Raw genomic sequence first — 21,096 nt, forward strand, 5'->3', positions numbered from 1 at the left:
AGCGGGAATAGCCTTCACCCCCACATCCTACCTTTATCCTCCCTGAACAGCCCGGAGAGGGAAGGGAGCTTGCAGCGGCCGGGGAGCGGTGTGACAGTGCAGCGGCGTGTCCTGTAGCGGCCGGGGGACGGAGTGCGCTTAGCCCGCCGAACAGAGCGGGAGTTAGCTCCGCCCCCTCCGCTTCGGCGCCAAATTTAAACCTGCTCTACCATAAGCGGGAAGCGCCCTGTATCTCCCCGGCCGCTTGTAAGCTGTGGCCGGGGAGCGTTTCATGCACCGAGTCCCATGTGACCTTGTGTGCCAGAGTCTGGAGCCTAGCTGTGTGAGCAATAATGACTCACTTTTGCAAATAATAATGTGCTAAGTATGCTCCTTAGACTCTGGCATACAGCTTCTATTCTCACTGTGTATCCCCCGGCTGCCTTCTGCAGCCGGGTAGTGAAGAGCGCTGAGCCCGCTTACAGAGCGGGCTGAAGCTCCGCCCCCCATATAATGGCGCCAAGTTCAAATTATTAAGCGCCTTTGATGCACTCCAGCCTTCTATGACTGGAGTATAGGGGACCATACCTATGTTGAAAACTGAAACTGTTTAATTCTGGTCAGGATTATATGGAACGCTTCAAGAATTTGCATGTCATCCTTGCACAGGGCTCATGCTGCGCAGGGGCTTTGCTAAACTTCTTTATATCGTTCCAATTTAGTGCTGCCGAAGCAAGCACTTCAAACACATGATAAAACATACATCAGTGACAAGGGGGGATGTTTGTACTCACCACACTTTAGGCGTACTCCAACTCGACCCCGAGGCTCCGACACACGCCGCACGCAGCGGTGTCCGGTCCCTTTTGTACTCATCTTCTGATGGAGTGGCCCCGACACGAGCCGCACGCAGCGGTGTCCGGCCATTTTTGATACTCACCGCTGCCATGCTGCCGGAATCTTCTGCTGGATGGAGTGGCCGCGACACGCGCCGCACGCAGCGGTGTCCGCCGACTCAGGAGAGCTCAGTGTCTCCCTCAGCCGGGGCCCATCCCTAGCCGCACGCAGCTGCGATGGGACCCCGCCGGCAGCTCCCACGGTGCAGACTGGCAGTGGCAGAGCTGCCAGTCTGTGAGTGTAAGAAAGAAAAATAAAATAATAAAGAAAAAAGAAAAATTTCTTCAGCTAAACCCAAGTGAACCAGCTCACATCGGGCACATACTAAGACTGGCTTGGAGGGGAGATAGTAGGGGAGGAGCTAGCCACAGGTTGAGAATTTTAAAGTGCCAGCTCCCAATTACTGCCTACTATATCCCCATTGTAACTACGCTCCAGTGGCCCCTAGTGGATGAAGGAGAAATAGGAGCGTTATTATTGGTGTTATTTGACGCCGGTAGATCACCGGTAAGTAAGTGAACAAAAAGTAAATCCCAGGTCCCAAAAGTCCGGCCACCTCTGATGTAAAGGGTTCAGTATGATTTACCGATGGACACAATACCAACGGTCACAATCCTGACAGCCGTTGACCTACGGTCAAAATACCGACATGTTCAAAATGCCAACACAATACCGACATTTGAAATGATGTCATGTCAAAATACCGACGTGAGTTTTTTGTGTCAATGTCGACATGGACACCATCTGAGTGTACCGCGCTCGGCACACTATTATATTCCCCCTCCAGGTCCACTGGGATGGTAAAGTGTGAACAAGTCTGTTTTGGGGCAAAAAAACACATGTCGGCATTTTGATATGTCGGCACTTCAACTGTCAGCATTCTGAGTATGTCAGCATTTTGAACATGTCAGCATAATGAGTGTTGGTATTTTGACCGTGTCTGGGGGTAATTCCAAGTTGATCGCAGCAGGACATTTTTTAGCAGTTGGGCAAAACCATGTGCACTGCAGGGGAGGCAGATATAACATGTGTAGAGAGAGTTAGATTTGGGTGGGTTATTTTGTTTCTGTGCAGGGTAAATACTGGCTGCTTTATTTTTACACTGCAATTTAGATTGCAGATTGAACACACCCCACCCAAATCTAACTCTCTCTGCACATGTTATATCAGGTTGAATGTCTTCAACTGTCGGGATCCCGTACCCAACCCGTGCCTGACAGATGAGGTCAGGTTGAATGTCTTTGACCGTCGGGATCCCGTACCCAACCCGAGCCAGATGGATGAGGTCAGATTGAATGTCTTTGACTATCGGGATCCCGTACCCTACCCATGCCTGATGGATGAGGTCAGGTTGAATGTCTTTGACCGTCGGGGTCACGTACCCAACCCATGCCTGACGGATGAGGTCAGGTTGAATGTCTTTGACCATCGGGATCCCGTACCCAACCCATGCCTGACAGATGAGGTCAGGTTGAATGTCTTTGACAGTCGGGATCCCGTACCCAACCCGTGCCTGTCGGATGAGGTCAGGTTGAATGCCTTTGATCGTCATGATCCCGTACCCAACCCGTGCCTGACAGATGAGGTCAGGTTGAATGTCTTCGACCGTCGGAATCCCGTACCCAACTCATGGCTGATGGACGCGCTCAGGTTGAATGTCTTCGACCGTCAGGATCCCGTACCCAACCCGTGCCTGATGGATGAGGACAGACTGAATGTCTTTGACCGTCGGGATCCCGTACCCAACCCGTGCCTGACGGATGAGGTCAGGTTGAATGTCTTGGATCGTTGGGATCCCATACCCAACCCGTGCCTGATGGATGAGGTCAGGTTGAATATCTTTCCAAGCAGAAAACTAGAAGACCTTTCCATTCCATGAGATTAAGGTTACCAACCTCATAACCCTACATAGTATCATTCCTGGCTCACTTAGCGTTGCTTAGTACTGCTTCCCAGTAGTTGTCTAAAATGCAGCCCTTCCCTCAGCAGACACGTCATCATATCTCCATGCATTGTGTATCATTAGCTGTTGAGACTGGCAGAGTCTGCAAGAAACCGGACATCTGGTACCTATATATTTGAATGCATAACTGGGATTTATAGTTTGGGAGGGGGGGGGGGGGGCTTGGTTGGTTCTCTCCACCAATTAAAAAAACATCAACAGTTGATATAAAGAAACAATTTATTCAGCCCTGCACTGTAAATGAAGTGACGGCTCTCTTGTCAAGTCTAAATACCTGTGGCTATGTGACCTGGGGGAGACACAGAGTATTGTGTGCTGGGATTTCACAGCTCTTGCTGCGCTGCCACCCTGCTCTTCCTTTGATCTCTCACCTTATAATTAGTAAGCGGAAGCGTCACTGGCATTCCAGAAGTACAGAGAGGAAAGCTGACCCGTCATTCTCCCGTGCTGCTCCTATGACACCAGCGAGACTCTGCCGAGGAAACCCCCCCAGGCTCAGTGCATTTCTCATTCACTGAGGACAACCTAAATAATAAGAATTTACTTACCGATAATTCTATTTCTCATAGTCCGTAGTGGATGCTGGGGACTCCGTAAGGACCATGGGGAATAGCGGCTCCGCAGGAGACTGGGCACATCTAAAGAAAGCTTTAGGACTAACTGGTGTGCACTGGCTCCTCCCCCTATGACCCTCCTCCAAGCCTCAGTTAGGATACTGTGCCCGGACGAGCGTACACAATAAGGAAGGATTTTGAATCCCGGGTAAGACTCATACCAGCCACACCAATCACACTGTACAACCTGTGATCTGAACCCAGTTAACAGTATGATAACAGAGGAGCCTCTGAAAAGATGGCTCACAACAATAATAACCCGATTTTTGTAACAATAACTATGTACAAGTATTGTAGACAATCCGCACTTGGGATGGGCGCCCAGCATCCACTACGGACTATGAGAAATAGAATTATCGGTAAGTAAATTCTTATTTTCTCTAACGTCCTAAGTGGATGCTGGGGACTCCGTAAGGACCATGGGGATTATACCAAAGCTCCCAAACGGGCGGGAGAGTGCGGATGACTCTGCAGCACCAAATGAGAGAACTTCAGGTCCTCCTCAGCCAGGATATTAATTTTGTAGAATTTTACAAACGTATTTGCTCCTGACCAAGTAGCTGCTCGGCAAAGTTGTAAAGCCGAGACCCCTCGGGCAGCCGCCCAAGATGAGCCCACCTTCCTTGTGGAGTGGGCATTTACAGATTTTTGGTTGTGGCAGGCCTGCCACAGAATGTGCAAGCTGAATTGTACTACAAATCCAACGAGCAATAGTCTGCTTAGAAGCAGGAGCACCCAGCTTGTTGGGTGCACACAGGATAAACAGCGAGTCAGATTTCCTGACTCCAGCCGTCCTGGAAACATATATTTTCAGGGCACTGACAACGTCTAGCAACTTGGAGGCCTCCAAGTCCCTAGTAGCCGCAGGCACCACCAATAGGTTGGTTCAGGTGAGACGCTGAAACCACCTTGGGGAGAAACTGAGGACGAGTCCTCAATTCCGCCCTGTCCGAATGGAAAATCAGATAAGGGCTTTTTCAGGATAAAGCCGCCAATTCTGACACGCGCCTGGCCCAGGCCAGGGCCAACAGCATGACCACTTTCCATGTGAGATATTTTAACTCCACAGATTTAAGTGGTTCAAACCAATGTGACTTTTGGAACCCAAAACTACATTGAGATCCCAAAGTGCCACTGGAGGCACAAAAGGAGGCTGTATATGCAGTACCCCTTTTACAAACGTCTGAACTTCAGGGACTGAAGCTAGTTCTTTTTGGAAGAAAATTGACAGGGCCGCAAATTTGAACCTTAATGGACCCCAATTTCAGGCCCATAGACACTCCTGTTTGCAGGAAATGTAGGAATCGACCCAGTTGAATTTCCTCCGTCGGGCCTTACTGGCCTCGCACCACGCAACATATTTTCGCCAATTGCGGTGATAATGTTTTTGCGGTTACATCCTTCCTGGCTTTGATCAGGATAGGGATGACTTCATCCGGAAAGCCTTTTTTCCTTCAGGATCCGGCGTTCAACCACCATGCCGTCAAACGCAGCCGCGGTAAGTCTTGGAACAGACAGGGTCCTTGCTGGAGCAGGTCCCTTCTTAGAGGTAGAGGCCACGGATCCTCCGTGAGCATCTCTTGAAGTTCCGGTTACCAAGTCCTTCTTGGCCAATCCGGAGCCACGAATATAGTGCTTTCTCCTCTCCATCTTATCAATCTCAGTACCTTGGGTATGAGAGGCAGAGGAGGGAACACATACACTGACTGGTACACCCACGGTGTTACCAGAGCGTCTACAACTATTGCCTGAGGGTCTCTTGACCTGGTGCAATACCTGTCGAGTTTTTTAATCATGTGGACGACTTCTGGGTGAAGTCCCCACTCTCCCGGGTGGAGGTCGTGCTGAGGAAGTCTGCTTCCCAGTTGTCCACTCCCGGAATGAATACTGTTGACAGTGCTATCACATGATTTTCCGCCCAGCGAAGAATCCCTGCAGCTTCTGCCATTGCCCTCCTGCTTCTTGTGCCACCCTGTCTGTTTACGTGGGTGACTGCCATGATGTTGTCCGACTGGATCAACACCGGCTGACCTTGAAACAGAGGTCTTGCTAAGCTTAGAGCATTGTAAATGGCCCTTAGCTTCAGGATATTTATGTGAAGTGATGTATCCAGGCTTGACCCTAAGCCCTGGATATTCCTTCCCTGTGTGACTGCTCCCCAGCCTCGCAGGCTGGCATCCGTGGTCACCAGGACCCAGTCCTGAATGCCGAATCTGCGGCCCTCTAGAAGATGAGCACTCTGCAACCACCACATGATGGATACCCTTGTCCTTGGTGACAGGGTTATCCGCTGATGCATCTGAAAATGCGACCCGGACCATTTTTCCAGTAGGTTCCACTGGAAAGTTCTTGCGTGGAATCTAACGAATGGGATTGCTTCGTAGGAAGCCACCATTTTTACCCAGAACCCTTGTGCATTGATGCACTGAGACTTGGTTCGGTTTTAGGAGGTTCCTGACTAGCTCGGATAACTCCCTGGTTTTCTCTTCCGGGAGAAACACCTTTTTTCTGGACTGTGTCCAGGAACATCCCTAGGAAACAGAAGACAAGTCGTCGGAACCAGCTGCGATTTTGGAATATTGAGAATCCAATCGTGCTGCCGCAACACTACCTGAGATAGTGCTACACCGACTTCCAACTGTTCCCTGGATCTTACCCTTATCAGGGAATCGTCCAAGTAAGGGATAACTAAAATTCCCTTCCTTCGAAGGGATATCATTTCGGCCATTACCTTGGTAAAGACCCGGGGTGCCGTGGACCATCCCTACGGCAGCGTCTGAACTGATAGTGACAGTTCTGTACCATAACCTGAGGTACCCTTGGTGAGAAGGGTAAACTTTGACATGAAGGTAAGCATCCTTGATGTCCCAAGACATCATGTAGTCCCCTTCTTCCAGGTTCGCAATCACTGCTCTGAGTGACTCAATCTTGAATTTGAACCTCTGTATGTAAGTGTTCAAAGATTTTAGATTTTAGATTTAGAATCGGTTTCACCGGGCCGTCTGGCTTCGGTACCACAATAGTGTGGAATAATACCCCGTTCCCTGTTGCAGGAGGGGTACCTTGATTATCACCTGCTGGGTGAATGGCTTCCAAAACTGCCTCCCTGTCAGAGGGAGACGTCGGTAAAGCCGACTTTTGGAAACGGCGAGGGGGAGACGTCTCGAATTTCAATATGTACCCTTGAGATATTACCTGAAGGATCCAGGGGTCTACCTGCGAGTGAGCCCACTGCGCACTGAAATTCATTGAGAACGGGCCCCCACCGTGCCTGAGTTTGTAAGGCCCTAGCGTCATACTGAGGGCTTTTGCAGAGGCGGGAAAGGATTTCTGTTCCTGGGAACTGGGTAATCTCTTCAGCCTTTTTCCTCTCCCTCTGTCACGAGCAGAAAAGAGGAACCTTTTGTCCGCTTGCCAACAAAGGACTGCGCCTGATAATACGGCGTCTTATTTTGAGAGGCGACCTGGGGTACAAACGTGGATTTCCCAGTTGTTGCCGTGGCCACCAGGTCTAAAAGACCGACCCCAAATGTCCCCTTTTAAAGGCAATACTTCCAAATGCCGTTTGGAATCCGCATCACCTGACCATTTTACTGGTAGAATTGGATAACGCACTTATACTTGATGCCAGTCGGCAAATATTCCGCTGTGCATCATGCATATACAGAAATGCATCTTTTAAATGCTCTATAGGCAATAATATACTATCCTTATCTAGGATATCAGTCAGGGAATCCGACCATGCCAACCCAGGACTGCACCTCCAGGCTGAGGCGATTGCTGGTCGCAGTATAACACCAGTATGTGTGTGAATACATTTTTGGATACCCTCCTGCTTTCTATCAGCAGGATCCTTAAGGGCGGCCATCTCATGAGAAGGTAGAGCCCTTGTTCTTACAAGCGTGTGAGCGCCTTATCCCCCCTAGGGGGTGTTTCCCAACGCACCCTAACCTCTGGCGGGAAAGGGTATACAGCCAATACTTTTTAAGAAATTATCAATTGTTATCGGGGGGAAACCCACGTATCATCACACACCTCATTTTATTTTTCAGATTCAGGAAAACTACAGGTAGTTTTTCCCTCACCGAACATAATACCCCTTTTTGGTGGTACTCGTATTATCAGAAATGTATAAAACATTTTCCATTGTCTCAATCATGTAACGTGTGGCCCTACTGGAAATCACGGTTGTCTCTTCACCGTCGACACAGGAGTCAGTATCCGTGTCGGCGTCTGTATCTGCCATCTGAGGTAACGGGCGCTTTAGAGCCCCTGACGGCCTATGAGACGTCTGGACAGGCACAAGCTGAGTAGCCGGCTGTCTCATGTCAACCACTGTTTTTTTATACAGAGCTGACACTGTCACGTAATTTTCAACAGTACATCCACTCAGGTGTCGACCCCCTAGGTGGTGACATCACTGTTACAGACACTCTGCTCCGTCTCCACATCATTTTTCTCCTCATACATGTCGACACAAACGTACCGACACACAGCACACACACAGGGAATGCTCTGATAGAGGACAGGACCCCACTAGCCCTTTGGGGAGACAGAGGGAGAGTATGCCAGCACACACCAGAGCGCTATATATATATATACAGGGATAACCTTATATAAGTGTTTTTTCCCTTATAGCTGCTGTATGTTTTAATACTGCGCCTAATTAGTGCCCCCCTCTCTTTTTTCTGTAGTGCAGGGAAGAGCCAGGGAGCTTCCCTCCAACTGAGCTGTGAGGGAAAATGGCGCCAGTGTGCTGAGGAGATAGGCTCCGCCCCCTTTTCGGCGGCCTTATCACCCGATTTTCTGTATATTCTGGCAGGGGTTAAATGCATCCATATAGCCCAGGAGCTATATGTGATGCATTTTTTGCCATGTAAGGTATTTTTATCGTGTTTTATTGCGTCTCAGGGCGCCCCCCCCAGCGCCCTGCACCCTCAGTGACCGGAGTATGAAGTGTGCTGAGAGCAATGGCGCACAGCTGCAGTGCTGTGCGCTACCTTATTGAAGACCGGAACGTCTTCTGCCGCCGATTTTTCCGGACCTCTTCGCTCTTCTGGCTCTGTAAGGGGGCCGGCGGCGCGGCTCCGGGACCCATCCAGGCTGAACCTGTGATCGTCCCTCTGGAGCTAATGTCCAGTAGCCAAGAAGCCCAATCCACTCTGCACGCAGGTGAGTTCGCTTCTTCTCCCCTTAGTCCCTCGATGCAGTGAGCCTGTTGCCAGCAGGTCTCACTGAAAATAACAAACCTAAACTAAAACTTTCACTAAGAAGCTCAGGAGAGCCCCTAGTGTGCACCCTTCTCGTCGGGCACAGAAATCTAACTGAGGCTTGGAGGAGGGTCATAGGGGGAGGAGCCAGTGCACACCAGTTAGTCCTAAAGCTTTCTTTAGATGTGCCCAGGCTCCTGCGGAGCCGCTATTCCCCATGGTCCTTACGGAGTCCCCAGCATCCACTTAGGACGTTAGAGAAAAGGGCTTTCCGCACAATCAGTGCCACCTCACCCTCTCTAAGTCCCACCACAGGGGACGCTATTGGCAGGGAGGGGCGACGTGAATCAGATCTCTGGTAGCGTTTGCGAATGGGCAGGGGGAGGCGCACCAAGCTCCCACTGCGCTTGTCTGACTTGGGGCATACATCACAGAATTAATGTATAGATAATATTTACAGTCAGATGAAGTCATCCTCTTCCCTCATGTGTTTATCCTTTTTCTTACTTTAATAATCTTCAACTGCACCACATCCAGCAGTCTTCTGCCACCTGATACTTATTCCAGTGTCATCTGCTGATGTAACTATGTTTATTTATCCTGTATTGTCCTATATTGTCATCAACTGTAAGTTGCTGTTTTCCTGTTTATGTGTTTATGTACTCTGTAATTGGGCGCTGCAGAACCCCTGTGGCGCCATATAAATAAAGGATAATAATAACCACATCTATTATCCCTCTCATGTGATGTAGCCCTATCAGACAGGTAGATTAGAACCGGTGGTCTTTTTTGCCTGTACGGATGCAGATTTGCAGCCAATCAGGTGACAAACTGTCTGCATGGTCATGTGATTCCCGGTGTGTACGGCATGTCAGGCCCTAGTTATAGGTATTGCTGCAGCTTTGTTTCAAGACCTGTTTATTTGTCCAGCTGAGCCAAAAGTCGGGAAACTGGGACACAGAACAAGTTTATTTGTCCCAGGTCATACTACAGTCTCCAGCACAGTTTCCAGCCTGGGACTTGCATGGTAGAGCTGCCTAACTAGAGGCCTCAGCAGCATTTCTCTTATCTCCATAAAAGGGAAAAATGTAAGGCAGTCCCTATAGCTTCTTTATATATACATAATAGACAGTATGCCGGTGGTCATGTGACCAAGGCTGGAACTCCGACAACACTCGGAAGACCAACGGTCGATATTCCGAAGGTAAGTATAGGGGACACTGTTAGGGTTGGGGAGGGGGGGTAGGCACTAGGGGGGGTTAGGCACTGGGGGGAGGGAATTGGGGAGTAAAAATACTAGGGCAGCCGGGATAACATACCAGACCCGTACAAAAGGCTAGTAGAACATACAGCATTCTGGGAGCCACCCCAGCCTTTGTCTAGATCGGGGCTGTACTACTGGAGGATGCTGCCTTCCGAACCGTTACAGACACAAGTTCTCGGACAGCCTCCATTAACTCCTTTGTATGGTGCGGTCTTATTTTTAAACTGCACATAATTAGAAGCTATACGAAGCCCAATAACAAGACAAGACAACACTAGTCTAGTTATATGAATCGTGGCATCCAAAAAAACAAAACTAATTTACCAGATAACGCAGGCAAAGGCTCGGAGTGGAGGCTGATGTTGGCAGAGGCCTGGTTCATAGAAGAGTTTCTGGTCTTAACCTCTGGGGTTTTCACATAGCGTTTGTGGGGAACATCAACAGTGGCGGGCAGCTGCAGACAGAAGCATACAAGATCCAACGTAATAAATATACAGTATACTCTTTTATAAAGACAACAATAAAACAGAGAGGAAGCTCAACATGACAACAGACGATGGAAAGGTAAAAATGTAATCTACAGCTAACACAATTGTATCAGAAAACAAAGCAAAAAATAAATAAATGAAAATACTACAGGCGTTATTATATAACTCGTTTAACGGTTTCATACTAAAGTACTAAAAAAATCTTATTAGCATTTAACTAGAAATTGCTCGTGGCTAATTTTACAAAGACAGTAGTGCCATCTAATATTGTGATGTATATTCTATATTGTACACACTGATCACAAAATACCTTTGTAAACAACATTTGCAGTTTTTCCTTCAGGGATTAACACAAGATGATGCTTGGGGGCTACTTACTCGTAAGCCAGCTACCTAAAGCTGCCCACGGGAGAAGCAGCTGGTCCTGAGATCTACACCTGTAGCTCTGCGCAATATATGCATATCGTGTATATATACTATTTTTATATATAGTTATTTTGGACGTCACAAGTCTGCACACTGCTTGCTCCTCTCCCTGATGTTGATCTTATACTAACCTCAGCTCCTGTCTAGGTCACTAATACCCCTTTCACACTGCACAAATAACCCGGCAGTTCAACCAGGGAATAAAGCAGTGTTATACCCGGGTTGAATATCGGGTCAATAGCAGTGTAAACGGGCTCCCGGGTCGATGCGACCCGGGACCCGTTTACTACAACAGGGAGAGGCGGCGCAGAGATGATCTCATCTCCCAGCACCGCCTCCGCTGCTGGCTCCGCCCCCCGCTGCTATGGCAACTCGCCAATTCCCGGGTGGGATCCGGCATTGGTGGTGTGAAAGGGGTATAAGCTATGTAACAGTGAAAACGCGATCCTAAATCATCCGGTAGTTTTTGTGTGATGTCAGACCGAACAAACAAACGATTCCCAATTTTTTCCCCCTATCTCCATAGTTCATAGACAGTCCCTAGAAGTATAATTCTCAAAACGAATTGCTACATACCGACACAACCCTTACAGGATTATTCTATGTATAGATTTGATATTTGCTACAGGTGACTTTTATTGGATATCTCGATCTTGGAATTCAATAAATTGTCGGAATGCGGATTATCTAATACCTGCATTAACAGATGGATATTTTAGTTTGCTAGTTTCTAATGCACTTTAATAGTCAAATATTGTTAAAATAACAACAACCAGGACAACAAATAAAGTGGTATTTCGGTTTCTCTGGTGTGATCACTTAACAGTTTGACTTGTGGTAGACTTGGACGCAAAGTGTTGGCCAATCTGGTAGAAAATAATTGGTAGCAAAGCATTGCCACCTGCTTTTAGTCAGAACAAATGTTGATTTGGCAGAATAATGGTCTCAGTCTCCGATATTATTTGTTGTCAGCAAAGACTAGAACAGAAACTTAAAAAAAAAAAAAAAAAAAAAAAAAGGAGATTTATGGTAGACTTACCATAGTAAAATCTCTTTCTGCGAGGTACACTGTGTTCCACAGGGAATACATTGGGGTGTAGAGATGGATCTTGATCCAGAGGCACCAACAGGCTAAAGCTTTAGACTGTCCCAGAATGCATTGTGGGGCCTCCTCTATATAACCCTGCCTCCAGGCACTGGAGATCAGTTTTGTTAACCAGTACAATGCAGTAGCAGGTAAGAGAGACGGCAGATGTTAGTCACATAGAACCACGTTCTCATGATAGGAGAAGGGACCAGCGGCTAATGCCATACAAACCCAAAGAAGCTAAATGCGTCAGGGTGGGCGCCCTGTGGAACCCAGTGTACCTCGCAGAAAGAATTTAACCATGGTAAGTCTACCATAAATCTCCTTTTCTGCAGCGGGATACACTGTGTTCCACAGGGAATACATCGGGGATGTCCTAAAGCAGTTCCTCAAGGGGGGGACGCACCTTAGCGGGTATGAGAACCCGGCGTCCAAAGGAAGCATCCTGGGAGGCAGAAGTATCAAAGGCATAGAACTTAATAAACGTGTTTACCGAGGACCACGTAGCCGCCTTGCACAATTGTTCTGCGGACGCGCCACGACGGGCCGCTCAAGTGGGTCCAACAGACCGAGTAGAATGGGCTTTAATAGCAGCAGGAGCTGGGAGTACAGCCTGCGCATAAGCATGTGCAATCACCATTCTAATCCATCTGGCCAAGGTTTGCTTATTCACAGGCCAACCACGTTTGTGAAAACCAAACAGTACAAAGAGGGGGTATCTGGCCTCCTGATAGAGGCAGTCCTCTCCACATATATACGGAGAGCCCGTACCACATTCAAAGACCGTTCTTTGGAGGACAAGTCAGAGGAGATGAAGGCCGGAACCACAATCTCTTGATTAAGGTGAAAAGATGACACCACCTTAGGTAAATAACCAGGGAGAGTTCTAAGAACTGCACGGTCACGATGAAATATCAAAAAGGGCGGACAACAGGACAACGCGCGTAAGTCCGATACCCTTCTAGCAGAGGCAATAGCCAGCAGAAACAGGACCTTGGCTGTGAGCCATTTAAGGTCCACTGACTCAAGAGGTTCAAATGGAGACTCTTGCAGGGCATTCAAGACAATAGACAAATCCCATGGAGCCACAGGAGGGACATAGGGAGGCTGAATCCACAGTACGCCCTGGGTGAATGTATGAACGTCAGGAATAGACGCGATTTTTCTCTGAAACCACACCGACGAGACAGATATGTGAACCTTGAGGGAGGCCAGACGAAGTCCTAAATCCAGGCCTTGTTGCAAAAAAGCCAGAAGTCTGGAAGTACTAAACTTTTAAGCATCGTAATTCTTAGCAGCACACCAGGTGTAGTAAGAATTCCAGACCCTATAATAAATCCGTGCAGAAGCCGGTTTGCGGGCCTTCAGCATAGCCTCGGAGAATCCTTTGGCACTTTGTCGTCAAAGGCAGCCTGGCCAGGTCCGGGTTGACACAAGGGCCCTGAACGAGGAGGTCTGGGCGTTGAGGAAGTAGAAGAGGACGCTCTATCGATAGACCCTGCAGGTCTGAGATCCAATGCCGTCTGGGCCACGCTGGAGCGACTAGAAGTAGTATTTCTCCTTGTTTGAACTTCCGCAGTACCCTGGACAGGAGTAACACTGGAGGGAACACATAGGGCAGCCGAAAGTTCCATGGAATTGGCAATGCGTCCACGAACGCTGCTCGAGGATCCCTTGTTCTTGATCCGAAGACCGGAACCTTGTGATTGTGTCGAGACGCCATCAGGTCCACCACTGGTAGACCCCACTTGACCACTAGGAGGTGAAAGACTTTGTGATGAAAACTCCACTCTCCGGCGTGCACGTCCTGATGACTGAGGAAATCCGCTTCCCAGTTGAGGGCTCCCGGAATGAACATTGCAGATATTGCTGGTAGATGGCGTTCCGCCCAATGAAGGATTCTTGACACTTCCATCATTGCCATGCGGCTTCGAGTGCCGCCTTGATGGTTTATGTACGCCACCGTGGTGGCGCTGTCTGATTGTATTTGAACAGGCCTGTTCTGTATCAAAGGCAGGGTAAGAGTCAAAGCATTGAACACAGCCCTCAATTCCAGAATGTTTATCGGGAGGAGAGATTCCTCCTTGGTCCACCAACCCTGGAGAGAGTGTTGCTCTAGCACCGCGCCCCGACCCCGCAGACTGGCGTCCGTAGTCAGTAGGACCCAGTTGGGGATCCAGAAGGGACGGCCCCTGCTCAACTGTTGTTCCTGTAGCCACCAGCTCAGTGACAGACAAACCACCGGAGTCAAGGAGATCATTTGAGACCTGATCCGATGAGGCAGGCCGTCCCACTTGGAAAGGATTAACCTCTGCAGAGGGCTGGAATGAAATTGAGCGTACTCTATCAAGTCAAAATCAGACATCATGAGGCCTAGTACTTGCATCGCCGAGTATATCGACACTCTTGGGCGAGAGAGGAAGCATCTGATACTGTCCTGAAGCTTCAGGACTTTCTCTGGAGACAGAAACAGTCTTAGGCTGTGTGTGTCCAGCAGTGCCCCCAGGTGCACCATGCTCTGAGCAGGGACCAGTGAGGACTTCTTCCAGTTGACTAGCCACCCGTGGGCTTGTAGGAAGCGTACCGTCAGTTGCAAATGACTGAGGAGGACATCTTGGGAGTTCGCCAGGATCAGCAATTCGTCCAGAAACGGCAGGATCCCGATTCCCTGACGACGTAGATGAACCGTCGTCACGGCCATAACCTTGGTGAAGATTCGAGGGGCAGTGGCCATCCAAACGGCAGAGCCTGGAACTGATAGTGAAGGTTGCCAATAGCAAACTGCAGATATTGATGATGCGATATGGCAATAGGTATATGCAGATAAGTATCCTGTATATCCAGGGATACCATATAATCTCTGGGTTCCATGGCCAGTACAATCGAGCGCAGCGTTTCCATATGGAACTTGGACACTCTCACAAATTTGTTCAGTGATTTGAGGTTGAGTATAGCCAGAAAGACCCATTGGGTTTCAGGACTAGAAACAGGGTTGAGTAGTATCCTCCAGCTCTCTGGGACAGGGGTACTGGCGCTACCACTCCTGTACCCAGGAGGGAACGCACAACCAGGTATAGAGCTTGCGCCTTCAACGGATCTGAAGGAATAACCGTTGTGCAGAACTGGCGAAAGACGACTTCTCGCACCTATGCGTCTGAAGTGGTCTTCAACCAGACCTGGGTGAACTGCAGAAGTCGGCCTCCCACCCTGGGATCCCCTAGGGGAAGGCCCGCCCCGTAATGCAGCAGGCTTGTCTTGTTTGGAAGCAGGCTGACGGGCAGCCCAGGATTGTTTTGCTTTGGGCTTAGTGGTTTTAGGAGCACAAGCTTGTATCTGGTATGCCTGACCTTTTGCTTTCCCTTGAGGTCGAAAAGAACGAAAGGTGGTACTCTTTGTCTTCTGTGCAGAAGGGTTAGTATATGGGAGAAATGCAGTCTTAGCAGCCGCTAAGTAAGTTACAATCTTATTCAGATCTTCCCCAAACAGGATGTCTCTCTTAAAAGGGAGTACCTCCAAGGTCTTTTTGGAGTCCAGGTCCACCTTCCATGACCCCAACCACAGAATACGGCGAGCCAGGATGGACGTAGTCGACGCCTTGGCCGCCATTACACTTGCCTCAGAGGACGCCTCATGAATGTATTGGGAGCCTGTGTTAATGTGAGACAGATATTGTCTGGCAGTGTCTGATATATCCTGAGGTAGCTCATCCTCAATTGCCTGAACCCATGCTTCAATTCCTTTTGCAGCCCAGGAGGCTGCTATAGTGGGTCTATGTACAGCACCTGTAAGGGAGTAAATAGACATCAGGCATCCCTCCACACGCTTATCCGTCGGTTCCTTCAGTGAGGTGACAGGCAGAGTAGATGACACCACAAGATGGGTGACATGAGAGTGCACCGGTGATGAAATTTCCCACTTGTTACACAACTCAGCAGGGAGAGGATAACGAGCTGGCATCTTTTTAGACAGGTAGAATTTCTTTCCTGGCGAAGACCAGGGTTCCTTATGTATGTCAATTAAATGGTCAGAATGTGGTAAGACTACTGTAGCTAGGTCAGGTACATCAACCTGAGTTGTAGGTTCCTCGTCAGAAGCAACTGTATCAGTGTCTGACGGATCAGCATATTCTCCATCCTCATCAGACGAATCATCTGGGCTATTAGTGGATTGTGAGGAGAAAGCGGCCCGCTTAGATGACCACCTGACACCAGAGTGACGTGGGGTAGGTTTCTGTCTAACCAAAGATTGATTTAATTGCTGCAGCTGGGTAGACAAAGAATCTGCCCAGGGCAGATTTACCACAGGAACAATATGTGACTGCAATGGCACAGGAGGTCCCATAGGGGGCGCAAGGCGTGTCACAAGCGTATTGAGCATAGCTGAGAACGTCGCCCAAGGTGGCTCCTGATTGGCTGCAGGAGCTGCGGGCTGACTGGGACATGTATGGCACATATTACACAGACCATCATGCAAAACTTCACCCTCAGGCAAATCCTTGGCGCATGCGCTGCATGAGGCAGGAGCGTCTGCGGATTTTCCGCCCTTTGTGTTAGACATGTTAGTGAATGTAACCGAAGATCGTATGAGTACGATACAGTCAGAGAGCGTACAATACCTGCGAATAAATCCTCTAGTATGTGACAGCGCACACAGTACACAACACCAGCGTCTTAATCCGGTACTATGTGACTGCGTACACAGTACACAACACCAGCGAATAAATCCAGCAGTACGTGACTGAGTACACAATAGAATACACTTGATAGTAAATATTGTGCAGCACTACATATGAGACCCTGACGCACTTAGTCCTTTAGGGTATAGAATGCAGTGAAAGATATAGCTATGATACACTGAAATGAAATCCACACAGCAGGTAGAGGCACACACAGTCACAGTGACAATGCAGATAATTATTTTAGTCAGACAATAAAACTGCACTGGATAGATATATATATATATATATATAAAACAATTCACGGTTTGAGACCGGATGTGTATATCTGAATACTCGTACAATATATTCTGGTAGTGGTACACTTGTTCTTAACTAACGCGGTCTTAAAATGACATGTAGAATACTTAAGCGTCTGTAAAATCACAGCGGCGGATTTACAGAAGGAGACCTTGCCCTGCAGTCCCGGAGACCAGTCGCAGCTAATCACAGAAGATAGCGCCCATCGTCTCAGTCAGGGAGTGAGGGAGAGTGTGAGTCAGCTCCAGGGCGGGAACACCAGCAATAGAAGGCGCCTGGAGCTGGGGGAGGGGCTACAGGTCAAGCGCCTTATCCCCTATGCTGGTCCTCACCACCGGGTACTGTGGAGCCTTATTAAACAGGATAGTTTACTATCCGACTTGTGCTCTCATTCCCTGGTGGATATAGTGGGGTCCCTGCTCGGCCACAGTGTCCACGTCAGCGACGCGGCCAGTATCCTAAGACCGCGACTGGAACGCGATTTAATGGCCTCCACGCGATCCAGGAGAGCGTCTGCGGTGGTGTGCCTAAGAACCGGAGTGCCTCTGCCGCAAGTACCCGGGAACAGAGCCAGTGGGAGTATGCGACGCCGCTGGGGGGGTGATGGAGCTGCAGCACAGTATGTCACACTGACATATGAAGTGCTGCAGCCCTTGAAGTCTTCTTGTTCAGTTCTGCCTAGCGCAGCCACCCTGTTAAGTGACCTGCTTCATGCAGGCACCAACTCTAAAACTGAGCTCCAGTGCTTGGAGGCGGGGTTATATAGAGGAGGCCCCGCAATGCATTCTGGGACAGTCTAAAGCTTTAGCCTGTTGGTGCCTCTGGATCAAGATCCATCTCTACACCCTGATGTATTCCCTGTGGAACACAGTGTACCCCGCTGCAGAATTTTTTTTTTGCACTGGCAGAAGAGAGGCATGGAGTCCAGCAGACAGCCTCCTTTCACCATGGCAAGGAGGTTTGGGCTTTGCTGCAGGGAGACCACAGGTCGCGGCCCACAAAACTGCCCCTCGGTGGGGCAAGCTGGTTGACAAAGACAGTGTGGAACCAAATTAACAATCGGAAGGCTAGTCAGGCAAGTGGGGGCCTGGAACACTGCAAAACGCTCTGTGGTACAAAATCAGCAAACGCAAGGGTCAGAGTCACTAGGTAACACGGGCACACAGAAGAACAGTACACTCTGGAAGTGCTTAGAGTGCTGTATAAATAGGCACACCTGGTTTGCATTTGGCACTTGACCACAATCTAGCACTCAGCGAGTTAACAGCAGTGCCAAAGGTCAGGCCCGATATTTACATAGCACAAACACGCTTCACAGACAATACTCCCTATCACATGTACACAGACACACACACTATGTAACATAAACAACTCCATGCACACTAAAGCAATAGGTACAGGTTAACTATGCAACGCTACATTCAAAGTGAGGTCATGTCACAATCACACAACCAGGGCGGCCATTTTGTGGACTGAGCAATCATGATAATGCAGCCTACTGATACACACGCACACTGCTGAGGTACTTTCACTTCTGTAGAAATGTTTCAGCACATACATCTCTTATTTATTCCACACAGAGAATCAAGTAATGTCTTATTTGCATAGTTGGGCCATATATATTTGGAACTGACACAATTTTAGTCATTTCAGCTGTTTACCAAAACATATTTAAGTTACAGTTATATAATGAATACGGTTCATCAGACCCGGACATACACAGGAGACAACAGAGGTGGATGATTGCAGGATCCTTTACATTGTAAAGAAAAACCCCTTCACAGCATCCAGCCAAGTGAGGTAAGGATATTATTATCCAAGACTACCATAAAGAAAAGACTTCATAAGACCTAATACAGTGGGTTCACCGCAAGGTGCAAACCACAAGTCTCAAAGATAGAAAGTCCAGATTAAACTTTGCAAGAAACATCTAAAAAACAGACAGCCCAATTCTGGAACCGCATTCATTGGGGTCGATTCAATTGATTGCGACGTTAATAGCTATTCAATTCAGGAAGCTGCTTTGTCCAAGAATGCTTGTACTCGCACCTTAAACAGGGTGTTTAGGTGCGAGCACTTTCGGACAGAAGGGCTCCGCCGCAATGCTGGTTGTGCCACGCTAGGGCACAAAACAGCATCGCAGCACCAGGGCCGGAGCTTCCACTAGGCAGCTTTAGGCAGCTGCCTAGGGGCGCCGGGACCTGAGGGGGCGGCCTGCTGCAGATGCCTGAAAAAGGTAGCATGGTCCTACCTCCCACAGGCGTCGCAATACCCCTGGCATTCATATCTTACAGTAGCAGTGACTGCCAAGCTCCCGTATTGCAGCCTCCAGCTCCGGCACAAGCAGTAACTTTGACAGCTCCTGGAGTCTTGGCCAGGGGTAACATGCGGCGCTGCTCTTCATTCCAGGTTCTTTCACAGTCTACTCAGTCTCAACTCTGCAACACTGCCTGCAGGTAAGGTGGCTGCACAGTGCACTCTCTGCATTTGATAAGGAAAGAGGGGGAGAGCAGCAGTCAGGAAGGGAGTGGGGGGTGGAGATGAGCAGCAGGCATGCACACAGTCTGGGGGAATGAGCACCAGCATGCACACAGATGGTGGAGGGAATAGAATAGCAGACATTTAATAGAGGGGGGGGGGGTGAGAGGCTGAGAGCAATAGGCACCCACACAGACTGGGGAGATGGGGAAAAGAGAGCAGCCATGCAACAGACTGGGGATGGGGGAGAGCAGCAGCATGACTTTCACCTGAAGGGTGGGTACGGGGAAGGGGCGGTAGGCAGAAGTTTTGCCTAGGGTCCCGGGAAACCTTGCACCGGCCCTGCGCAGCACTAGCTTTGTTGGATATCTGCTCGCACCTCCTGAGGGGTGCAAGCAGAAATCTACTAGTCTAGTAGTAGGAAGGTGATCCCGGCACTATTCACTTCACAATCAATTGAATCGACCTCCTGGGCAGATGAAACTAAGATCAACCTGTACCATAATGATGCGAAGAAGAAAGTAAGACCCGAAGCATACCCCATCTTCTGTAAAACATGGTGGAGGCAGTTGATGGCATATTTCTGCATGGCTTCCAATGGCACTGGGTCACTAGGGGCGGGATTCAAATCTTGCAGCTCCCCTCCAGCCCCCATCACGCCCGCTGGCAGTATTCAAATGTTACTGCCAATGGGCGCGATCTCAGCTTGCCACTCCCTGGGCTAGCGAGCTGAAATGCATGAAAAGTGACCCGTTTGGACGCCCAAACGAGAATTTTGCAATCGCGCTCATGACTTTACTCGGGTTTAGCTGCTTTACGCGGCTAAACCTGTCTCTTATGGGCGTGATCAGCGCGATAACAGGGGGCCATAGAGTATCGCCCCGCGATCTCCCGTCACTTTAGCCGGGAAATCGGGGGCAATAAAAGATTTGAATCCCACCCTAGGTGTCAATTGTTGGTGTGACATAAGACCAATGCAACTGGAAGAATTCTGAAGTGTAGAGAGATATAGGGGTATATTTACTAAAGGTCGATTTTGATCGATTTCGATGTAATCAATGTTGGGCTTCCAGGGCTAAAATACACATTTACTAGCATTTAAAAAATAATATTAAAAAACATATGTTAGCAAATATGTATTTTAGCCTTGGAAGCTTACAGAGCCAAAATAAGGAAAATGGTGTCAGTGTCCAAATACACAGTATACGGGCCTATTAAAATGAATGGACGGAAACTGTATATCAAAATGAATGGAAGGAGACATAACAATTACTTATGTGAGGGAACAGTGACTCTTTACCAAAGGGCAAATCAAAGTAAATGAGCTACATGCCTGCATTACATTACAACGTAACACGTTTTATACAGAGCTCTCCAGTGCCCAGAGGCAATACGGCCATTTACAACAAAAATAAAAAATACCTACACAGTTAAAACGCATTTAACAAAACAGGTCAAAAATGATTTAATTCACAGAATGAAGTTCTCCTTTCCAGTGCAGCATTGTAGCTCAGCGGAAATACTTTGCCAGTATTTGCGACACCTGCGACTCAGAAGGGACAATGTTTGTGGAAATTATTTCCCACTTGTAAAAGAATACAATTAAAGTGCTGTTTAGCCACTTTTTCTAAAACCAACAGGGCAAGTGCAAGGTGCAAGTAGGGTGGCTAGTCCTGGGACATTTTTGGCTGCAAGTATGGTGGCCAATCCCGGGA

General features: G+C 48.6%; 1 protein-coding gene and 1 pseudogene across 4 annotated transcripts in view; both read right to left on the reverse strand.

Annotated features, from left to right (window-relative positions):
- LOC134981248 (TOG array regulator of axonemal microtubules protein 1-like) overlaps positions 1-21,096 on the reverse strand; it is a 111,343-nt gene that overhangs the window by 70,798 nt on the left and 19,449 nt on the right. For all 4 annotated transcript variants that reach the window (XM_063948543.1, XM_063948545.1, XM_063948542.1 and 1 more), the window contains one exon: positions 10,252-10,381. In XM_063948543.1, coding sequence (XP_063804613.1) covers positions 10,252-10,381 — 130 coding nt within the window. The remainder of the gene's footprint in view (positions 1-10,251; positions 10,382-21,096) is intronic.
- Positions 604-719, reverse strand: LOC134981633 (U6 spliceosomal RNA; annotated as a pseudogene).

This window comes from Pseudophryne corroboree, chromosome 12 (assembly GCF_028390025.1).
Source record: "Pseudophryne corroboree isolate aPseCor3 chromosome 12, aPseCor3.hap2, whole genome shotgun sequence".
Lineage (NCBI taxonomy): Eukaryota > Metazoa > Chordata > Amphibia > Anura > Myobatrachidae > Pseudophryne > Pseudophryne corroboree.